Below are 21,117 nucleotides of genomic sequence, written 5' to 3' on the forward strand. Positions count from 1 at the left end.
TATAGAATAAAACAAACACTATAACGTTACTGTACTATCAAAGATCAACTAATTATTACTGTTTTGATTTATGCTTTGACACTTAAACATCTATCTTATTTTTTAATCTATATTTTGCTCTTATATAAACTTAAATATTTAAACAGTGCGGTTAGAAAATTATATTTTTCTTAGAAACAAACCATACAGTTTTATTATTTTATATTGCGTTTATTAAATAACAATAAGAAATACATCACTTATTTGCAAATAAATTCTAATCTTTTCTTAAAATAAGTAAAATAAAGTGATTTTGTTATTTTTTTTAACAAAAATGTACGAAAAAAAATATACTTATTTTTGTGACATACACTAAATTATTTCTTATACATGTTTTAATATATTTTTACGAAATCAAAATTGAGTTAATTTAAAGCTGTTATACATTCGTTCTAAAATTCGAAAAGCAAAAAATTTTTAACATTTTCAAAGAACATTTAAGTAACGAATAAGATATTTTAGTAAAAAAGATTTTGTTCAGCGAAATATCTTTACTATGATATAACATTTATATAAAAATGGTTTTATAATGAATATAAACCTACAAGAATTTTATGGCAATTTTTTGACTTTGACAGGGCATCTGATAGTTTTTAGTGTTGCCAGTGAGCAAAAAATTCCCAACTTCAAAACAAAAATATACACAATCTTTTTTTTATCGTTATTAAAATAATATCTATATTCCGTGTAATTTATTGGTCAAAATATGACGCTTTCAAAAATTTTTACTTTACTAAATTGACAATTACCATAAGATCCTTGTAAGTCTAACTCACAAGAATTCTGACAGTGACAGTTCGCTAGAAAACTATTTTGACATATGTCAAAAAATTTGGATACATCTATACTAATATTAAAAAAAAGATAGATTTTTGATAATTTTGGTATGTATTGAAATAACTCAAAAACTACTGGTCCGATTTGAAAAATTCTTTCTCAGTTAGAAAGGTAATTTATCTGTGAGTAACATAGGTTATAATATAATTCCACGCGGATAAAGTCGCGAGTTACAACTAGTGTTGTTATTCTATTCAAACACGAGTGATGCACTCGCATAGGAAACGGAGGAGTCTTGGTGATTCATACATTGAGAGGATTGTGCGTATTTAAGAAATTTCAACGACATTTTAGGTGAATTTGATTGACTTTGCAGTTTTGATATCGCCTGTAAATAAAAACATTTTTTTATTATCATCACCAGCTCACTATACGTCCCCACTGAGGGAGGAGTCTACCCTAAGTTAGGGTGACTAGGCCATAGTCAACCACGCTGCACTGCGGGTTGACTTCACACATATCTTTGAATTCCTTCGCCGATATGTGCTGCATCACGATGTTTTCCTTCACCGTAAGAACGTCGGGTAAATTATGTACATATGAAAATTCGAAAAATCGAAAATCATTGGTACAGCGGGATTCGAACCCAAGACCTGTAGATTACAAGTCAAGTGTTCAAACCACTGAGCCACCGACGCTTTTTTATTTTTTGTATTAATTACTAACATTATAAATGCGAAAGTTTAGATGGATGTTTGTTACAGTTTATAGCTTAAACGGTTAAACGGATTTCGATGAAATTTGGTACCGATGTAGACGATAGTCTGGAAGAACACAAAGACATACTTTTTTTTCATCACGCGGACGGAGTCGCGGGCGAAAGCTAGTTATAAGTAATTATACTTCACCTGAAGTAACACTCCAATAGGATGTCTCCCACAGATGGTGTTTCCATACTTGTTGAGATACTCTGTGAACGCGCGGGGATCCATCTTCTCTATTATGTTCATACCCTGTTGATAAAGATTGAAGATAAATGAAATATGCAAATAGTAAAATAGTATGAAAATCAGATAAGGTTATGTCAGAAAATTGGTAAGTAAAATGGTGAGAATGTTAATGAAATCTATGAAAAAAGTGTCGTCTGAATAATTTTGTCGATAGAAAAGAGTTAGGAGAAAGAAGTGAAATGAAATATTTGGTGAGAACGAATAAGAGAGAATTCTATGGGAAGAACGAATAAAACAAAAATGCTGAGAATAAAGCAGTGAGAAATAGTTGGTGAGAACGAATTTAAAATAAAAAGTTGGTGAGATCAAACAGAAAAAAAATAGACAAAGATAAAATAGGTGAGAACGAACTGGAGACAAATATTTGGTGAGAACAAAATGAAAAGAAAGGTTTTGGTTAGAACGACTTGGTGACAAATAAATGGTGAGAACGAACTGAAAAAACTGGTGAGATCGAAATAAAAATACAAATTTGGTGAGAATGAACTGAAAACATAGATTTAGGTGAGAAAATGTTGATCTAACCTGTGTATCTAGCCACTCGATGCTCTCATAGATGTGTCCCCGCGCAGGGTCCCGCCACGTGTACCTGAAGCGGGAGCCCCAGTGACAGAAGTCTGATGACACCACCACCAGGTTCTGAGGGTCCGCGAGATATGGAGCCAGAATTGACCCGTATCTGGATTTAATACAAAAACATATATCTTTAACAGTGGTAGAGCCCGCGTTAACATCTTCGCACTGCAGGGCTTGCCTCCAATACCACGACCACACAGACAGGCGGGAAGTGGAAGCAATTCCGCGTACAGTCTGATGAGTGTGGTGCCGGAGGCCCAATTTTAGTTACTTTCCCTTTCGATCCTTTTCTTAAGAGGGAAGGATGGGGTGGAAAAGTGGATTTGACGGTGGAGACGCATAAGAAGGAGAAATGTCCTTTTTATGTGCGTCTCCTCCGTCAATGAAGGGTAGGCAACGCATCTGCAATTGCGGATGTCTATGGGCAGCGGTTGCTTAGCCATTTTGGCGATTTCAAGTGGCCGCTTGCTCGTTTGCCACCGTATGTTATAAAAAAAATCTTATTAAAACATATAAATTCGTAATTAAATGGATGGATGATTGTAATCTACTGAATGGATCTCGGTGAAATTTGGTATGAATGTAGAGAATAATCTAGAACACATAGGATGTTCACTTCTGTTTTGTTACTTCCACGCGGACCAAGTCGCGAGTAACAGCTAGTATTAACAAATAAGCATAAATTACTGCTACAACTGCTAAATTAATGTTTGGATGTATGACTTATTTACTAGAAAATGCAAAAATGGATCTTGCTGAAATTTGTCACAGAACACATATGTTTTTTGCTAAGTTTTTTAATTATAGGTGAAGTCGCTGTAATAGGGAATATGCATGTATTTTTTTAAACGATTCTACTTGTTATAAAATAACCAGAAAACAAAATTGACGCGAAAATATTCAACCATCGAGCTAAAAATAATAAAATAAAGTTACGACCATTTTCGTGCGACTAAAACGCGACTGGAGTTGTCAGGAGACAATTGACGTCAATCGTCTATTCCATTCATAACATACGCTCAGATGTCACTTCGATGTAAAAAACAAAGTTTCTCAAGGTCAAAAAGTCAAAAATCGATTCATTTTTATTATTCCTGGTACAAATAAGTGGTAATTAATAATTCTATTTATTATTTTTTTATTTTAAAGTTGGTTTTGATATCGTGTTTACAGTAAAATACTTCAAGAGTGTTCTATATAAACTAACGTAAATGAACTGTGTATTGTCAACACAGCGACGCCATATTAGATAAGCCACTTGCTTCGACCAATAGTGTGCGTTTTAGAACTTGCGAGGGAATTTGAAAAAAGACACTTTTTAATGATTGAATTTTGCCACTAAATCACGTTATATTTAAAAAAATCTTTGCAGGAATGTTTTTATAGTAATAAAGTATACTTAAAAAAAGTTTGGTACAATTTGGCGTCATATGCATATTGTCTGTTATTATAGTTATTTTTAATACTCACTTAGCTTCTTTCTCTGGTGTTAAAGATCCAACTAATATAGGTATAATTGTGAAACCCGTTTTATATCTGGAAATATAAAAAATACAATATCAATTAAAATATTTAAAAAAAAACTATAAAAAAATCTCGTAAGTACAGATTTTTTATTACAAGTAGTACGTAATTATCTATTTTTTTTTATAAAACACATATATGGTAAAAAAACAAGTTGGATTTCGCAGAAATAACGAAGAAACCTATAGACAACGTAATTGCAAATTTTAATCAAGAGAGATGACGCACATAAAGATATCTCCCCTTCCTATATGTCCCTACACTGTCTAATCTACCCAAAATTGACCAACAATTAGGTTTATTCTTTTTTTATTTAACTAATAGTGTTTTCAATACTCACTCTTCCATAACTTTAGCGATGTAAGGTAAATGCATTTCTATAGAATGCTCGTCTTCGTCTGTCTGTACATCCATCCATTCGAATTGACGCGTCGCTTCCAACTCCGAATAAACTGGACAATATGTAATAAAGTAAATATATTGGGAACATTATTTGATTTTTTTCAACAACAGATGGCGCTGTTTTCAACTTTCACACGACTTCTAGAAGTTAAGGCAACATGAAAATAAATATGTAAGGAATTTTTTTTTTCACCATCACCTTTGTTTCTCTATTTAATGTAGAAATTGTAAGTTTAAAATTGATAAGTTACTAAGCAAAAATTGACCTTTGTATGGACATACTAGCTGTTCCCGTGCGGCTTCATCCGCAAGAAATTATGAAAATTTTGTTTCATTGTTTAATTTGACAAATTATCAATAGCAAATGTCAAAATGACATGACATGACAAACCTTAGCAATCTTTCTTTCTTGATGTTGGCAGCAACTTATGGTCTCTTTCCCACATTAGGGTTTTTATCCAAAATATTCACCCCCTAAGTTTAATGGCGTGAAAATATATAGCCTAAAGTGTGACGTAAGTGTAAGGCTTTTTTTTAAAAGGAAATTTATTCAAAAATATGCTGTAATTGCTGACAGCTTAGGCAACAAAGAAGTGTGTGTTTACGCTTTATTATAATAGTATAGATTATGCAGTGAATTCAGATATTCAGAGATGTAAGAGTACATTCTGTACACACTACGTAGGTGAATAAAAGATATATATTTATATAAAAAACATACTCTGTTTGTCTATAGTAAGATCGTAGAGTGGCGTCTGATATTTATCCAGAGAAGAAAGCGCGCAACCTCCCAGCCTCACGTGATGAGAGGGGCCCAAGATGAAGATTCGTTTACTGGAATTTAAAAACAATACCTATAATATAAAAAGTAACACTTCTTACTAAAAAAACGGTGAAAAACAGAATTTTTATGTTTCATTGTATATCTATCTTTCATCTCTGTCACACCCTTCTTTATGTCACCATTTAAACAATCTATCTCTTTCTAGAAGTTAGTACACTGTTAGAGGTAGACGTAGAAAGAGATGGATTGTGTGAAAGGTGACATGATGAAGGGAGTGATGTCTGAGTTATTTGGAACGAATATAATATTACGAAAACTCCTTGTCCCATACGAGAGTAGGTTAAAGGAGGGAAGATGATCTCTTTCTAGTCATAACACAGTTAACACTCCACACTCATAAGTAAAGTTCTTATCACAAGCAAGTCTTGTATACTATTTTTAAAGCAAGAACCTGAATAACATTGTGATTCTAAAAATAAAATTGAAAAAACTTACACCACAACAGGACTGACTTGTCTATACGCGTAAGCAGCGCACGCGCCGCAATAAGAATAACCCGCATGCCTGTAATTATAAAAACAAACTACATTTTTTACGGCAATAGATGGCGTTGTTAACAATTTTTTAATTTACACTATCAATAGATGGCGTTGTTACTAACTTTATTTATTTTTATACTACCTTTATCTATTAAAGTCGTGTAAAGCCTATTTCTAATATTCAGATATATAAGCTTTAAATAGTGCTTTATGTGAATTTACAAAAGGTCTCTAGGTGCTTGTTTGGCTTACTTTTGTGCTTTGGAATAATCTATCGTATACTATTGTATAAATGCAAGTTTGTATGGATGGAAATACCACATAATTCCAGAGCGGCTGCTTAAATTTTGTTGAAATTTGGCACAAAAGTTTGAAAGAACACTTAGGCTACTAAATAAGTTTTTTAACTTCCCTCTGACGGATTCTCGACATCTAATCTATATTAATATAATAAAGAATTTTTTTTTGTATGTATATAAATCACTCAAAAAGTACTGGACCAATTTCAAAAAATCTTTAGCCATTAGAAAACTATGTTATCAGAGAGAATATAATTTTTATTATCACGTGGACGTCGTCACAAGCAATAGGCTATATATCTGTAGCTTTATTTACTTACGGTGCTATAATAGCTCTTGCAGGCCCATGTGTGAGGTCAGCTTTAGATAACCAGAGGTCTAACTGTCTTGACAGTTCGCTACCTGAAAATACATGAACATTGAATTATGCCTTCAATACATGTGTCCTTTTCGTCCATTTTAGAATTCAATAGAAATTATAGTTCAAATTGGTTTCTTGTTTATGGTCCTTAGACAGGCCTGTCTAGTTTATGCTTTTGAGACTGGCAATATTGTTTATAGAGTAGTTTCTTATCTATACTATAAAGAGGAAAGATTTGTATTTATGGATTTTTTATGTATTGATATAACTCAAAAACTACTAGGCCAATTTCAAAGATTTTTTCATCATTAAAAAGCTACGTTATTGTTGAGTAACATATTTTATTTTTATTTTACGTGGACGTCGCTAGCAACAGGTGGTTTATTAAAAAAATATATACATATGCATTAAGTACCTCCTTTTGGGGAAGTCAATCAAAAAGGTATACCAAGAGCAAGAAACACAAGAATTAAATACAGTCAATAAAAATAGAGGGAACAGTTTCATAAGATTACAAATGATTGAAAGATTATAGTTTTGAATTACCTAACATTTTTTTATAATATAAGTTGGCAAACGAGCAAGCGGCCTGAATCCACCAAAATGGAAAGCGACCGCTGCCCATAGACATCCTCAATTGCAGATGCGTTGCCTACCCTTCATTGACGGAGGAGACGCACATAAAGAGGACATTTCCCCTTCTTATGCGTCTCCTCCACCGTGAAATCCACTTTTCCCTTCCATCCTTTCTCATAAGAAAAAGGGTGGAAAGAGAAAGGGAGTAAAATTAGGCGTCTGGCACCACACTTAACATACTGTACGCGCAATTGCTTTCACTTCACGCCAGTTTTCTGTGTGGACCTAATATTTAGTTAGGATGTTTGTAGTATTGTCACATTATTTATTTATTGAACATAAAACACACAAATCACTGTCTAATATTATTTATAGTCTATGGATTTATTTGTTAAACTATTTAAATAACACAAACATATTTATTACCTGTCACAGACTTTAAAATTGTTCAGACAGCCTTGTAATAATTTCTCATAATCTGTTAAATCCAGAGATTAAAGAAAAAAAAAACAAAAACACATTTATGATTAATAATTTATTTACATAATAAAAAGATTACAGTAATTTAATAAATTCCATTTGATACGACACAAATCATTGTGGAAAATAACAATATATAGCCTAGATCTTACTTATATTATAAATGCGAAAGTCCAAATGTATGTTAGTAACTGCTGAACGGAACATGATGAAATTTGGCATTGATGTAGAGAATATTCTGGAAGTCTTATTAATAACTTTTTTTACTTTATGTGGACGGATTTGCAAAAGCTAGTATGAATATAAAAAATGTGGCAAATTATGCTTCAAATCTTTAAACCACTTTCTAATAGTCTGTTTATACAGGACCACATTTTCTGTCGCAAATACAATTCAATTTTATACAATTGGGATAAAATTTTGTTACAAATTTTGTAAGATCAAGCACAGTACAAGAAAATTAGAAATAAACCTTACTTCAATTAAATAAAGATCATCATCGTCATCACCAGCTCACTATACATCCCCACTAAGGGAGGAGCCTACCCTAAGTAAGGGTGACTAGGCCATAGTCAACCACGCTGCACTGCAGGTTGCTTGACTTCACACATATCTTTGAATTCCTTCGCCTATATGTGCTGCATCACGATGTTTTCCTTCACCGTAAGAACGTCGGGTAAATTATGTACATATGAAAATTCGTAAATCAAATTGGTACAGCGGGATTCGAACCCAAGACCTGTAGCTTACAAATCAAGTGCTTAAACCACTGAGCCACTGACGCTCTTAGATAAAGATCACACACCTTTGACTAAACTATCGGACGACAGTTGTGCGACACAACTAAATATCGAGTGTTGTTCACACCTCCATATAAACTCATAGGAATCTCAGCGAGACTATACAGTTGTGCGATAGTTTATTCAAAGGTGTATACACTCTTGATATATGCTAAGAAAGTAGTAACAGTGGTAGTGCCCGCTTTAACATCTTAGCTCGAATGGGCCGGCACGCCCGTTGTCATACCACGACCACACAGAAGTGTCCCTTTCCCTTTACCATCCCTTTCTTATAAGAAGAGGATGGGAAGAGGAAGTGGATTTAACGGTGGAGGAGATGCATAGGAAGGGGAAGAATCCTCTTTATGTGCATCTCCTCCTCTGTCGGATAGAGGTAGGCAACGCATCTGCAATTGCGGATGTCCATGGGCAGCGGTCGCTTCGCTATTTTGGCGGATTCAGGTGGCCGCTTGCTCGTTTGTCACGTTGTATTATAAAAAAGGTAGTGTCTACAATAATGCAATGAATTTTTACATTCCGATATAGGCTTTAATGTGTACTGTTAAATCCAGTATTATTCTATTTTACAGCAGAGTTTTGTTATATTTCTGGTTGGTTTTAAACATTCAATCATCATCACTATCTTCTTTATCCAACAACTGGGCAATTCTATCCGAAGCGCCTTTTATCAAACTCTCATTGAAATTAGGAAATCTCTTTTCAAACTGCAACCTCATACTTTCCAAATCAAATTTCTCCCGTTCCAAGTTATTTAAACTGCTTTGTGTCTTTTCATATTCCTTAAACTTGTCAACATCCAAGTTGGAATGCTTTTTAATTTCTGCCAACCCTTCTATCGCGTCAGTAACCGCATCTAACAGTTGTTTATGTCCACTCTCCTTGTTGTAACCGAAATCGACATTTTTTGTTTCCAATTTATCTAATAACGATTGTTCTGTACTTGCTAAATTTCGTAATAATTCTTCTGCATTCGAATTTGTTGCCATTTCATGAAACTTTGTGTAGTCATTTGATTTTAAATCTGAAAGTCTGGAAAGATAAATTATAATGTATTATTATTTTCTATCAAAAGTCCATCCACCATTGTCTGAATCAGCTGAAATGGCAAAGCAAACTTTTCTGATATGAACATAAAGAGGATATTTCCCTTTCCCGTGTCTCCTTGACTGTCAATTCAACTTCTTCCTATTATTTTCATATAAGAAAAGGGTAGAAAAGGAAAGTAACTAAAATCAGGCCTATGACGTGCACACTTATCAGTAAATGGTACTGTTTAACAGTGGTAGTGCAACCTGTAAAGTCTTAGTATTGATAAGCCAACTCTCCCCATACAATACTTCAACAACACAGAAGATAGACAATGAGTGTGCGTGCCAAAGACCTAATTGCAGTCTCTGTCCATTTCCATCCATTTCTTATAAGGAAAGAAAAGGAAGGGAAAGTGGGTTTGACAGTGGAGACACAAAGGGGAAATATCATTTTTATGTGCAACAGCCCACATGATTAAGGCAAAGCTTCTGCAATTACAAGTCACTATAGGTAGTGGTCACTTCACCATTTTGGCTGATTCAGCCGCTTGCTTATTTGCAACCTAATGATCTTACTAATATTATAAATGCGAAAGTTTAGATGGATGGATGTTTGTTAGCGTTTGTAGCCTAAACGGCTGAACGGATCTCCATGAAATTTGGCACAGGTTTAGAGCATGGTCTGGAAGAACACATAGGCTATTTTTTATCCCGGGAATAATTACAGTTCCCGAGGGATTCATTAATTTAGTTTTTTAATGTTTACTCAATCATTCTGCAACGGTTCAACATATCTTATTAAAATTTGGCACAGGTATAAAACAAAGTCTGGAGTACACATGGGATAAGGTTCACGCCCGAGAAATGTCCGGTTCCCAAGGGATATGTAGCTTTTTGTATATTTTACTGTTTATTTTATTTTTTTGTTTATTTAGTTTGTATGTTTTCTAATACCACGCGGACGAAGTCGCGGGAACAGCTTGTATAAAATAAAAGTATGAATTACAGATAACATTCTGTTTAACAACACATAGATAAGTATTACAAGAATTAATGCAATGTTACTATAGTAAGAAACATGATACAAACCTTTCTTGTTCAACAACAAATGATATCTCCTTCAATCTTTTGCTCGTTTTATCTAATTGGTCTCTTGTTTTGTTGAATCGATCAGCTAATTTACACATTTGAACATCTACTTCCGTTTCCTCGCGTTCAAATTTCTCACGGACTAGACATTCTTCTAGCATAGTGCGCATGAATTTGCCGTAAGCTATTTGACGATATTGTTCCTCGTAGTCTTGTAAATCATCGGCCTTGCATATCGTAACATCAGCTGGGTTTAATTTACTACACAGCGTCGTATTCAACTTCGGTAAAATTCTTTTCTTTGTTGTATTGATTGTTTTACGCACGGATGATGGCACTTGAGTTGATTTAACCGGCTTAGATATCGGTAACGCGAAAGTTTTGCGTTTATCCGACATTTTTAAATTATTCGAACCAGATTTTACGTACATATTTCGCATGTCGAATATGTTTACAGTTCCGTTTCCGTTGACGTTTATTTAAAACGCTGTCATGGCGACGTATTTGCGTTCGGAAACCATTGATTACATTTTTAATATGTACTAAGTTAAAAAAATAAAACCGACTAAAATACAATGCGTATAATACTAGATATTAAATTAAATAAGATAAATCACCCCATGACGTGTAGTTATTTATTAACTTTAAAAATAATAAAAAGAACACTCGTATTACTACTGTCAGACCTTGGTTTCCGAACGAGCAATGCTTTGTGATTTAAAGAACTGTAAAAAAACTATAAACAAATATAATTACGTCAAAATTACTATTAATAATACTTTTAGAATAAATCAAATATTATTTACTTTTTATTCGAATAAAATAGATATCAACAAATGCATCACGCTAATTAACAATTACCGTAGACAAACGTTTATCTTTTACAATATCAGACACAGGAAGAATTAAGATATTGTGTTTGATAATGCAGTATGCAGTCGCATAATAATTAAAATCACGGTGGCAGGTACTTTACGATAGACCTTTCGAAAGGTCATTCACCTTTTAACATTGTCACCTTTTATATGAATGTAGACAAAGGCTTCTTCATATAAGAAATTATTAGCAATATCACCACTATGTACATCGAAGTTATGTTATAATTTAATAAGAAAATTATACATTTACTGTAAATGCGAAAAATAGTGAAGTAAACATACCATTCTCAGTGTACCAGCTACCAGCATGAGATGCATTACGACACGACATTTTATTAAATCACTTATGTATAATCAAACTCTGTTAAAATAGGAAAATATCAATTAAGAACTACTTATAATAAAATTAAATACTTTTTTCTGCAGCTTTGGCTTTGATTTGACGTTCACTTTTATCAATCAAAAACGCAACATCTGTTAACACTACAGAGTATCCAATAAATAATTAATTAAAAAATGTACGATAAAACGAAAAGTAGTATTTATTTTAAGCAACGCTAAACATTTAAGGTAATAAATAGTTAAACAAATAACAATTAAATCTGAAGACCGAAATAAAAACGTTTCTTTTAAGATGTGATGTCATTGATTTGACGTATCTGTATAATCTGTGGAAAAATGTATTTGAAAAAAAAATATATAAAAACAATTCAATTTTTTGCTGATTTGTAACATTTTGTAATACGGTATTTTATGCAATTTCTAAGCGACGTATTTAACAATATTGTCTTGTAAAGTGAAAATTACACAGTTAGCAATAGGGATTTTCATATTTTATAAGTAATCGTCTTTCAGTGAATATTTTAGAAATATTTCATAACATATCCGGAAGCCGCTCAAAAATGTTGGTCTCATTATGTAAGTATTGATTATTTTTTAATAACTATGATAATAATTCAGTTGATTTCTTGTAAAATATATGATCTAATTTTACTTCTGAATTTTAACTTTATTCTTATGTAAATGCACTTTCTCTTACGCAGTATGTGCAGTGGTTATTTTTACATGCATCTAATCAACTGAATATTTGAAATTACTGCCTTTAGCATATCCTCTACATTCAACTAATACAATACATACTTTCTTTGGTTATTCTCCACCTTTGTAACATTTCAATTCAGTAAATGCTTGTGTTCTTGTTTATTTAATTTTACTTTAAGTATATAGGTTTTTAGAGTCAAGGTAACTTTAACAACCTCTATTATTATTGATTATTCATTGTTATTCATCAAAATACATTTTTCATGTAGTATAATGATTCTGCAGTTTTAATATAAATTTTAAAAGATAAGATAAATGATTTATAACTAAAAGAAGACAAACAAGGAAGTGTTTATTATTTTATTCATAACTATTCCAAATTACTTGTCTTTGGCTTAATTGGACATCTGCAAATGCGCACCATACTGGTACAATTGGGAATACATACTAGTACACACTTTTTTTACCTTTGGTACTCCAGATTTGTGAGATCACAATATAACGCTAATATAACGAGGGTCATAGATTACTTCACATCAAATTTTAAGCATGGTCAAACATATGTTATGAGCAAAAATAAATTAAAGTCATAAATAATTTTATCCACCTTTGATTCTTATTATTGAAGGTGGATGCTTTAATCTGGCAAGTATACAATCAAATCAAACAAGGAAGAAGCGAAAACCCATATCATGTAGTGTACTAAAAGAGCCAAATGTTTGATTAACAGAAGCCGTTCAGTACCATTACTTTTAGTACAGTGCCGAGTAACACTACTTTTTAGTATATCATATGTGTACTACCTAAGACTACAAGTTACATATTTAACTATTAAATTATATGTTGTAAATGATCAGAGATGTATTTGTGTTATAAATCATCATCACCTCATTATACGTCCCCACTAAGGGGCTTGGAGCCTACCCAGGGTTAGAGGTGACTACAGGCGGAGTCGTGGACGAAGACAAGCATTCCCGTGGCCCCGTCTTTATGAGTTGGAGGAACATAGAACAAAGGGGTTTAGTGGTTATGCCTTGTAAGAGGAGAATCCCACATAACTGCCGCGTCCCCCCCCCCCTAGAGCGGTATAACGCATTTCCCTCTGGAAAAAAAAAAGGTTAGGGGTGACTAGGCTATACTTGGCCATGTTGGCCCACTGCATGCAGACTTCACACATTTTTTTGAATTTCATTGTTGATATGTGCAGGTTGCACCACAATGTTTACAGTAAGAATGTTGGTTAAATTATGTACATAGACAGGATTTGAACCCAAGACCTGTAGATTACAAGATAGATGCTTAAACCTCCAAGCCAATGACACTAGTTAATACAAGTTGTAAATTTATTCATTTGCAGGTCGCAGGAAGTCCACAGTAATGCGCTTGTCGGCAGCTCTACACACAGAGAATGCACAGAAACCTAAGACAGCAATAGTCATGTTGAACATGGGTGGACCTCAAACTGTGGATGAGGTGAGTGATGTTACAATTGGAATTACATTTTTATATATCTGTTTAGACTGTAAATGCCAAGAATGCTTCTTAAGCTTAAGGGTTACATCTACAAGTCCATCATAAGACCTGTCATATTGTATGGATCTGAATGCTGGGCCACCAAAGTTGCGGATGAAAGAAGATTGCATGTGGCTGAGATGTGTATGTTAAGATGGATGAGTGGTGTAACAAGAATGGATAAAGTTAAGAATGTGTTCATTAGAGGAAGTTTCAAAGTAGCGCCAGTGGTGGAGAAATTGCGAAGCAAAAGGTTAGCGTGGTATGCGATGAAACGAAGGTGACATAAACCAGAAAGTGTTAGGACTGAATGTGGATGGCTACATTGGTAGAGGAAGACTGAAGAAAGTATGGATGGATTGTGTGAAAGAGTATATGCTTAAGAAAGGAGTGGATTCAGATATGATGGCTGATAGAGATGTTTGAAGGCAGCACATACTGTGCCGACCCTCCATAAGGGATAAGGGCAAGTGGATGATGATGTTTGTTTACACTGTGGAAACATTCATGTAATATATGTTGTGTGGCTTTAACTATGTTTTTTGTTAACAGAATTGATAATTTCCAAAGAGCAAGTTTTCAATGTGAAAATAAATTTTGTAGATTATTTGTCCATAATGTTGATATCTGAAGTTTTTTTTTAAAGTATCTAGTTTAGGAACAAATACAAAACATAGTCTCAATAGATTCAAATAACATAATTAGTTTTACTATTGGTCCCTTCTAGGTCTAGGCTATGCTCTGCTGTCAACACTCTTGAACAAACATAATTTTTTGTTCTTAAAAGATAGAAGTATTTTTTAATATGACCTAATAAGATTCTTGTAAGTGCTAAGATTACAACTGCATATCTAGAAAGGTTATCTAAGTGTCCTAACCTAATTTTTTTAAGATGTTTTAGTGTTAAAATCATAACATGTTATTCAGTTTTTTTTGTACAACTAGCTTTCGCCCGCGACTCCGTCCGCGTGGAACTGAAAAAAACAAAATTGAATAGCCTATGTGTTCTTCCAGACTATCCTCTACATCTATGCCAAGTTTCATTGAAATCAGTTCTGCTGTTAAGGCTACAATCTCTGACAAACATCCATCTAAACTTTCACATTTATAATATTAGTAAGATTGCGGCTTGCTTGGAGAATAACAAAATCATGCAAATTAATTGATTACTTATGTAACCCTAAGTGTGGTTATGAATGAAAAATTTTCACTAAACAACTATTTAAATAACAATTAAAATGTCACAGATATCGATGTTTTAAATAGACGCGTCATTTTAGGTCAATTTCGTTACAAGAAAGAGATGAATGAATACAAGGTAGGAATAAAAGAGATAGATATAGTTTTCACTTTCAAAATTTCCAGGTAGGGGAGTACTTGCATCGTATAATGACAGATCGCGATATGATTCAGTTACCGGTACAGAGTAAATTAGGTCCCTGGATCGCGAGTAGACGGACAGATGAAGTAAAGAAGAAATATATGGAGATTGGTGGAGGTTCACCTATATTGAAATGGACTAATACACAAGGTTAGTCCATCTACATAACCCAGTACTAGCATGTATGTATAAACTAGCTTTCGCCCGCGACTCAGTTCAATTGCAACAATGACTATGGTATTCTTGCTTCTTTGCTGCTATTGACTTGTATTTTTTTTATAATATAAGGTGGCAAACCAGTAAGCGGCCACCTGAATCTACCGAAATGGAAAGCGACCGCTGCCCATAAACATCCGCAATTGCAGATGCGCTGCCTACCCTTCATTGACGGAGGAGACGCACATAAAGAGGACATTTCCCCTTCCTATTCGTCTCCTCCACCGTCAAATCCACTGTAGTCTCTTTCCCTTTTGTAGTTTTTGTTTCTTTCTCGCAAAGTGATTTCTTCTAATTTTCTCACCCTTCTTAAGATGAATGACGTGAAAATATATGGCTGCAACCGCGTCGTAGTTGTAAGGCTTTTTATTAAAGGAATTATTCAAAATATGCTGTAATTGCTGACATCATACGTAACTTAGTAATGTGTGTTTGTTTTATGTTAACATGGAAGTATAAATGATAGATAGATCATTTTTACAAAGAAATCTAATAATCTATTACAGGTAGTATGTTAACTAAAGCCCTAGACCAAATGCTTCCTGAATCAGCGCCTCATAAACACTACGTCGCGTTTAGATATGTGCCGCCATTCACTGATGACACTTTTGAGCAGTTGGAGAAGTAAGTTTTACAATTGGAGTAGTAAGTTTTACAATTGAAGTGGTAAGTTTTACAAATAGAGTATTGAGTTTTACAATTGGAGTAATAAGTTTTACAATTTGGATAACTTTTACAATTAGAAGAATAAGTTTTACATATACGATAAGTTTTACAATAGGAGTAAAAAAATTGAAAATTGAAGTAAGTTTTACAATTGGAGTAGTAAGTTTTACAGTTGAAGTAGTAAGTTTAACAATTGAAGTAAATTTACAATTGAAGTGGTAAGTTTTACAATTAGAGTATTGAGTTTTACAATTGGAGTAATAAGTTTTACAGTTTGGATAACTTTTACAATTATAATATTTTTTTTTACATATGCGATAAGTTTGACAATTGGAGTAATAAGTTTTACAATTAGAGTCGTGTTTAATAGTTAGTTTTCTTGCTTTGTTTGATTATTTTTAACTACCAGGGACGGTGTGGAGAGAGCAGTGATATTCTCACAATACCCTCAGTACAGTTGTGCGACCACTGGCTCCAGTTTGAACGCGATCGCTGATTATTATAGAAAAAGGTTTGTTTAGTTTTTAACATTGTTTTATTAACAAGCTATTTACTATATTAAGGTGAAATTATAAAAAAAAACTTTAATGTATGCTTGGTACTATTTAATCATGGGTGCAATAATGTGTACCCATTGAACAAATATGGGGGATAAACTACCCCCATAACCATAGGGGTGCTGATTTGGCGGAGATTACTCCACCGTTAAAATAGTCTTCGACGATTGTTTTTTTTTTTCATTTTTTATTCTCAAGGCGGGGGGAGCGATTCCCCTACCTTTTGTTTGATAGTTGGACCATTTTGATGGTAGTTGACTCCCCAGAGGTATATTTCTAAACAGTTTTTCTCTGGGTTATAAAAAAAAACAAAAAAAAATGTGTTTTTACAGACAAATACCACAGAATATAAAGTTCAGTATGATTGAACGATGGCCGACACATCCGTTGTTAGCGAAAGTGTTTGCTGAACGGATAAAGGAGAAATTGCAGAAGTTTGACGCAAGTCTGAGGAACGATGTATTGATTATGTTCACAGCGCATAGTTTACCTTTAAAAGTGAGTATTGGTCAAATAAATTAACTAACACTTAAAATTAACTAAAATCCGAATTATTAGATGAATTTACTTTTAAAATATTGAAATGAGATTTAGAAATGAAGGTTTACAGTGAGTAATTGATTTGAACTCTATTTTTTACTTATTTTAATGATGACCACAATTGACCATATTTGACCGACATTGACTATAATTGTAATTAACCATGATTGACCATGATTTATCATTATTGTCTATAACTAGCTGTTGCTCGTTCACGTAGAATTAAACAAAAATATAGCCTATGTGAGTGATAACATAGCTTATTAAAGGTAAATGAATTTTTGTAATCGGCCCAGTAGTTTTTGAGTTATTTTAGTACATACAAAAATACAAATCTTTATAATATTGGTATAGATTAACCAATATATCTGTCAAAAAGTTACTATAACTGACCATAGTTGACTATATCAGTCATTAATAATAATAGACCATGACTGACCATATTAAACTGACCGTGATTGACTGTAAGTCCGTTATTGACTAGAAAATGATCATGACTGACCATGATTGACTGTAAGTCAGATATTGACCATATCATATGACCATGACTGATCATGTTAGACTTTAATTGACTATAGTCGATTCTTATATCCCAGGCGGTATCTCGTGGTGATACTTACCCACATGAAGTGGCGGCCACAGTTGCTGCGACTATGAACGAATTAAAACTACCCAACCCTCACCGACTGGTATGGCAGTCGAAAGTAGGGCCGTTGCCATGGTTACAGCCGTACACAGATGATGCTATTAAGGTATGGTTTATGTAGGAAATGTTTATTTAACCTATAACTAGCTGTCATCCCCGACTTTGTGCGGAATTGAAAAAAAATTTAATAAGTAGACTATGTGTTGTGCCAGACTATGTTCCACATATGTGACAAATTACATTGAAATCCGTTCCAAAGTTTAGCGACTCTAATATACATACATCCATCCATATTTTTGCATTTATAATATTAGTTACGTAACAGACTAGCTGTTGTCAGTGTGGAATTGCAGAAAAAAAACTTAACTATGCTCCACAAATGTGAGAAATTTCAGCGAGTTTTGTCGAATCGTTGTGGAGATTAGTAACGAACATCCATCCATTCTGATTCTCACATTTTTTATATTAGTACGCTTATAATAGTTTGTATTATTTTTCAGGCGTATTCAAAACAAGGAAGGAAGCATTTAATTCTAGTACCGATTGCATTTGTCAATGAACATATAGAGACATTACATGAATTGGATATTGAATATTGCGATGAAGTTGCTCATGAGGTAAATAACCTTGAAAAAACTTTGTTTCCTTATTTCTGTTTTTTTCCTATTTACCTACTCTCCTTCCCTCCCTTCCTTCCTTCTATCATCCCTCCTCTAGCCCTCCCTCTGACCTTACCATACCTCCTTTTCCTGTAGCCTCTTCCTATCACCTACATCTTTGTATCTTTACTTTTTTATCTCTCGCCCTTCCTACCACTTTTTTTGAATATTTCTTACACTTTCCTTCCTCCCAACTTTGGACCTGTCACTTTTTGATTTTTCACTGGGACTCTCCATTCCTTCTTTGTATATATCTTTCTACCTCCTCACCACTCTTTTTGTTTTTTTTTACGGGGACCTTAATAGTAATTGTGTTCCCAGGCAGGTATAAAACAGATAGAAAGGGCGTCAGCACCTAACGACCATCCCATCTTCATCGCGGCCCTGGCGGACGTGGTGGCAACACATCTCACCACAGGGCCCAGAGTGTCAAAACAGTTCTTATCCAGGTAATTACTATGATTGACCACGGTTGACTATTTTTGACCAAGACTTATGATGGTTTATAATTATTTTTAGCCATAATTTACAATGCCTACAAAGGACTGAGCCATTGGCTAACTTTGACCATGTTTGACTATAAGTGATCGTGATTGACTATCTTTAATTATAACTTGTAATGATTCTTTGACTATAATTGATAATAAAAGACTAAGTGATTGTCTAATTTGACCATAATTGACGAATATTGGCCTTACTTTACCATAAATGACAGACATTGTGATAGACTATCAATGACTATGTCTAAATTTTACCATAATTTGCCAATAGTGACTATAATTTACCATAATTGACTATAGAACATTGTAATTGACCACAATTTCTTTGTCGATATTTGACAAATGTTTGGCAATATTAACCATCAAAGACTATAAATGACTAAGGCATTGTAATAGTCTATAAATGACTATGATTGACTACAAGTCATTGACTGTCTTTGACTATATTCAATTATAAAATATATTTTTTTTATTTCAGATGTCCTCATTGTGTAAGTGAAAGATGCAAATCATCAAAGGAATTCTTTAGGAAGTTATGTCAGAGTTCGTTGAAAGATCAAACATATGCTTAAACTAATAACATACCCAAGTTTTACTCGTGAAATAGAATATCACTATATATAAAGTCACTTCCTGCTGTTACTATATATGTTTATATCTTTAAAACTGTGCAAAGGATTTAAATGCAGTTTTTTTATATATAATATTTATCTATACTTCTATACTAATATTATAAAGAGGAAAGATTTGTATTTCTGCATGTATTCAATTCATGTTAAGATTATTAGACTGATTTTAAAATTTATTCAATGTTACAAAGATAATTTATCTGTGAGTAACATAGGCTATGGTAATAACATTGACTATGGCCTAGTCACCCCTTATTAGGGTAGCCTCCGAGCCCCTCAGTGGGGCCATATAGTGAGCTGGTGTTAATAACATAGGCTATATTTTTTAATTTCACACAGGGAATGTCGCGAGCAACAGCTAGTATGTATAATATAAATAAATACTGATTATTTTTGAGTTTTCTAATGCAATGTAAATTTACACATTTTCCTATCAAGATTGGGCTTTTACGTAACTTTGGCATTCATATATACTTTAAAAAAGCATATTTTTTGGTGGAAATTGTCAAATAGTGTGTTTTTTTATATGTCTATAAAATGTGTCAATTCAATATAAGTGATTTAGTTTTAAAAAATAAGACTGGTTTTGACTATCTTTGTTTTTGTGGCGGGTTTTAAGCATTTAATTGTTGTTTTAATATATCTGTGTATATTTTTGGTTATTTTTATGAAAAATATATCAATATAATGTGTTGTTTTATTTTAATAAAGTTACCTTATCAGGCCTTTAGGGCCTGTCCCACCACTGGCTGATAGAGGCTCAGATAATTTATGACGTCACTGTCAGATAAGGGAACAAAATCTGATATTTCCATCACATATTTTACACATTATCAGACAATTTACAATTTGGTGGGACAGGCCCTTAAAATCCTAAACTGCTGAACGGATCTCTAAAAGTCACAAAAGTAGAGGATAGTCTAGAGAAAACATAAGCTACTTCAGGTTTTTTTTTAATAGTAACATTTTATTCCAGCACTTAGAATTTAGATTATAGTTTTCCAAACAAATGAACACTGACAACGCCGAAATCGACACAAAATACCGTGGCTTAGAGCGTGCGCACACTTGAAACTAAATTATCGCACAACTGTATCGCTTTGATTCCTATAAGCTTATGTGGAGGTACACTTCTCGATTGTTAGTTGTGCAACAGCTGAATTGGCAGCGTAATTAGTCTTGGGTAGTACACGTACGATGTACTAAAAAGTAATGTTACTCGGCGCTGTACTAAAAGTAAAGTTACCGAACGGCTTCTGTTAATCGGACATTTGGCACTTAGTACACTACACGATATCGGTGTTCGCTTCGTTGTTTGATTTTATTGTATATTTACTAGATTGAAGCATCCACCTTCGGTAATAAGAATCAAAAGTGGATAAAATCATTAATAACTTTAATTTATTTTCGCTAATAACATATGTTTGACCCTGCTTAAAATTTGATGTTAAATAATCTATAACCCTCGTTATATTCTATCCAGGTTATTGCATTCTCACAAATCTGAAGTACTAAGGGTTAGACGTGAGCGTTATTTCACGTCACTAGTTACAATCACCTGTGACGAGATATGTAACGGCGTCACTAGTTTCGAGTCAAATTGAAAGT

General features: G+C 33.4%; 3 protein-coding genes across 3 annotated transcripts; 1 reads left to right on the top strand and 2 right to left on the bottom strand.

Moving 5' to 3' along the window:
• Nucleotides 1–203: 203 nt before the first annotated feature.
• Nucleotides 204–11,626, bottom strand: LOC106107978 (protein MEMO1). The gene is made up of 9 exons (XM_013289019.1): nt 11,445–11,626; nt 6,271–6,352; nt 5,608–5,676; nt 5,050–5,162; nt 4,267–4,378; nt 3,873–3,938; nt 2,352–2,505; nt 1,725–1,829; nt 204–1,204 (listed from the first exon to the last, which is right to left on the bottom strand). Exons 1-9 carry the CDS (start codon nt 11,491–11,493, stop codon nt 1,067–1,069), a joined length of 888 nt encoding a protein of 295 aa, XP_013144473.1. The 5' UTR covers nt 11,494–11,626; the 3' UTR covers nt 204–1,066.
• Nucleotides 8,575–10,770, bottom strand: LOC106107979. Its single transcript, XM_013289020.1, has 2 exons — nt 10,285–10,770; nt 8,575–9,196 (listed from the first exon to the last, which is right to left on the bottom strand). The coding sequence occupies exons 1-2, from the start codon at nt 10,722–10,724 to the stop codon at nt 8,773–8,775; spliced, it is 864 nt and encodes a 287-aa protein (XP_013144474.1). The 5' UTR covers nt 10,725–10,770; the 3' UTR covers nt 8,575–8,772.
• A 251-nt stretch (nt 11,627–11,877) lies between the features above and the next one.
• Nucleotides 11,878–20,163, top strand: LOC106107977 (ferrochelatase, mitochondrial). The gene is made up of 10 exons (XM_013289017.1): nt 11,878–12,080; nt 13,561–13,676; nt 15,081–15,246; nt 15,819–15,936; nt 16,388–16,489; nt 16,868–17,033; nt 17,672–17,827; nt 18,222–18,338; nt 18,702–18,829; nt 19,359–20,163. Exons 1-10 carry the CDS (start codon nt 12,065–12,067, stop codon nt 19,450–19,452), a joined length of 1,179 nt encoding a protein of 392 aa, XP_013144471.1. The 5' UTR covers nt 11,878–12,064; the 3' UTR covers nt 19,453–20,163.
• The last annotated feature ends 954 nt before the right edge of the window (nt 20,164–21,117 follow it).

This window comes from Papilio polytes, unplaced genomic scaffold (assembly GCF_000836215.1).
Source record: "Papilio polytes unplaced genomic scaffold, Ppol_1.0 DF821845.1, whole genome shotgun sequence".
In the NCBI taxonomy this organism is placed as follows: Eukaryota; Metazoa; Arthropoda; class Insecta; order Lepidoptera; family Papilionidae; genus Papilio; species Papilio polytes.

Coding starts and splice junctions, on each gene's coding strand:
- LOC106107979 (XM_013289020.1), bottom strand. CDS start 10,724: ATGCGAAATATGTACGTAAAATCTGGTTCGAATAATTTAAAAATGTCG. Junction 9,197..10,284: donor TTTGTTGTTGAACAAGAAAG/GTTTGTATCATG, acceptor TTATCTTTCCAG/ACTTTCAGATTTAAAATCAA.
- LOC106107978 (XM_013289019.1), bottom strand. CDS start 11,493: ATGTCGTGTCGTAATGCATCTCATGCTGGTAGCTGGTACACTGAGAAT. Junction 5,677..6,270: donor GCAAGAGCTATTATAGCACC/GTAAGTAAATAA, acceptor TTATAATTACAG/GCATGCGGGTTATTCTTATT. Junction 3,939..4,266: donor ATCGCTAAAGTTATGGAAGA/GTGAGTATTGAA, acceptor TTATATTTCCAG/ATATAAAACGGGTTTCACAA.
- LOC106107977 (XM_013289017.1), top strand. Junction 15,937..16,387: donor ACTTTTGAGCAGTTGGAGAA/GTAAGTTTTACA, acceptor TTTAACTACCAG/GGACGGTGTGGAGAGAGCAG. Junction 18,830..19,358: donor TCAAAACAGTTCTTATCCAG/GTAATTACTATG, acceptor TTTTTATTTCAG/ATGTCCTCATTGTGTAAGTG.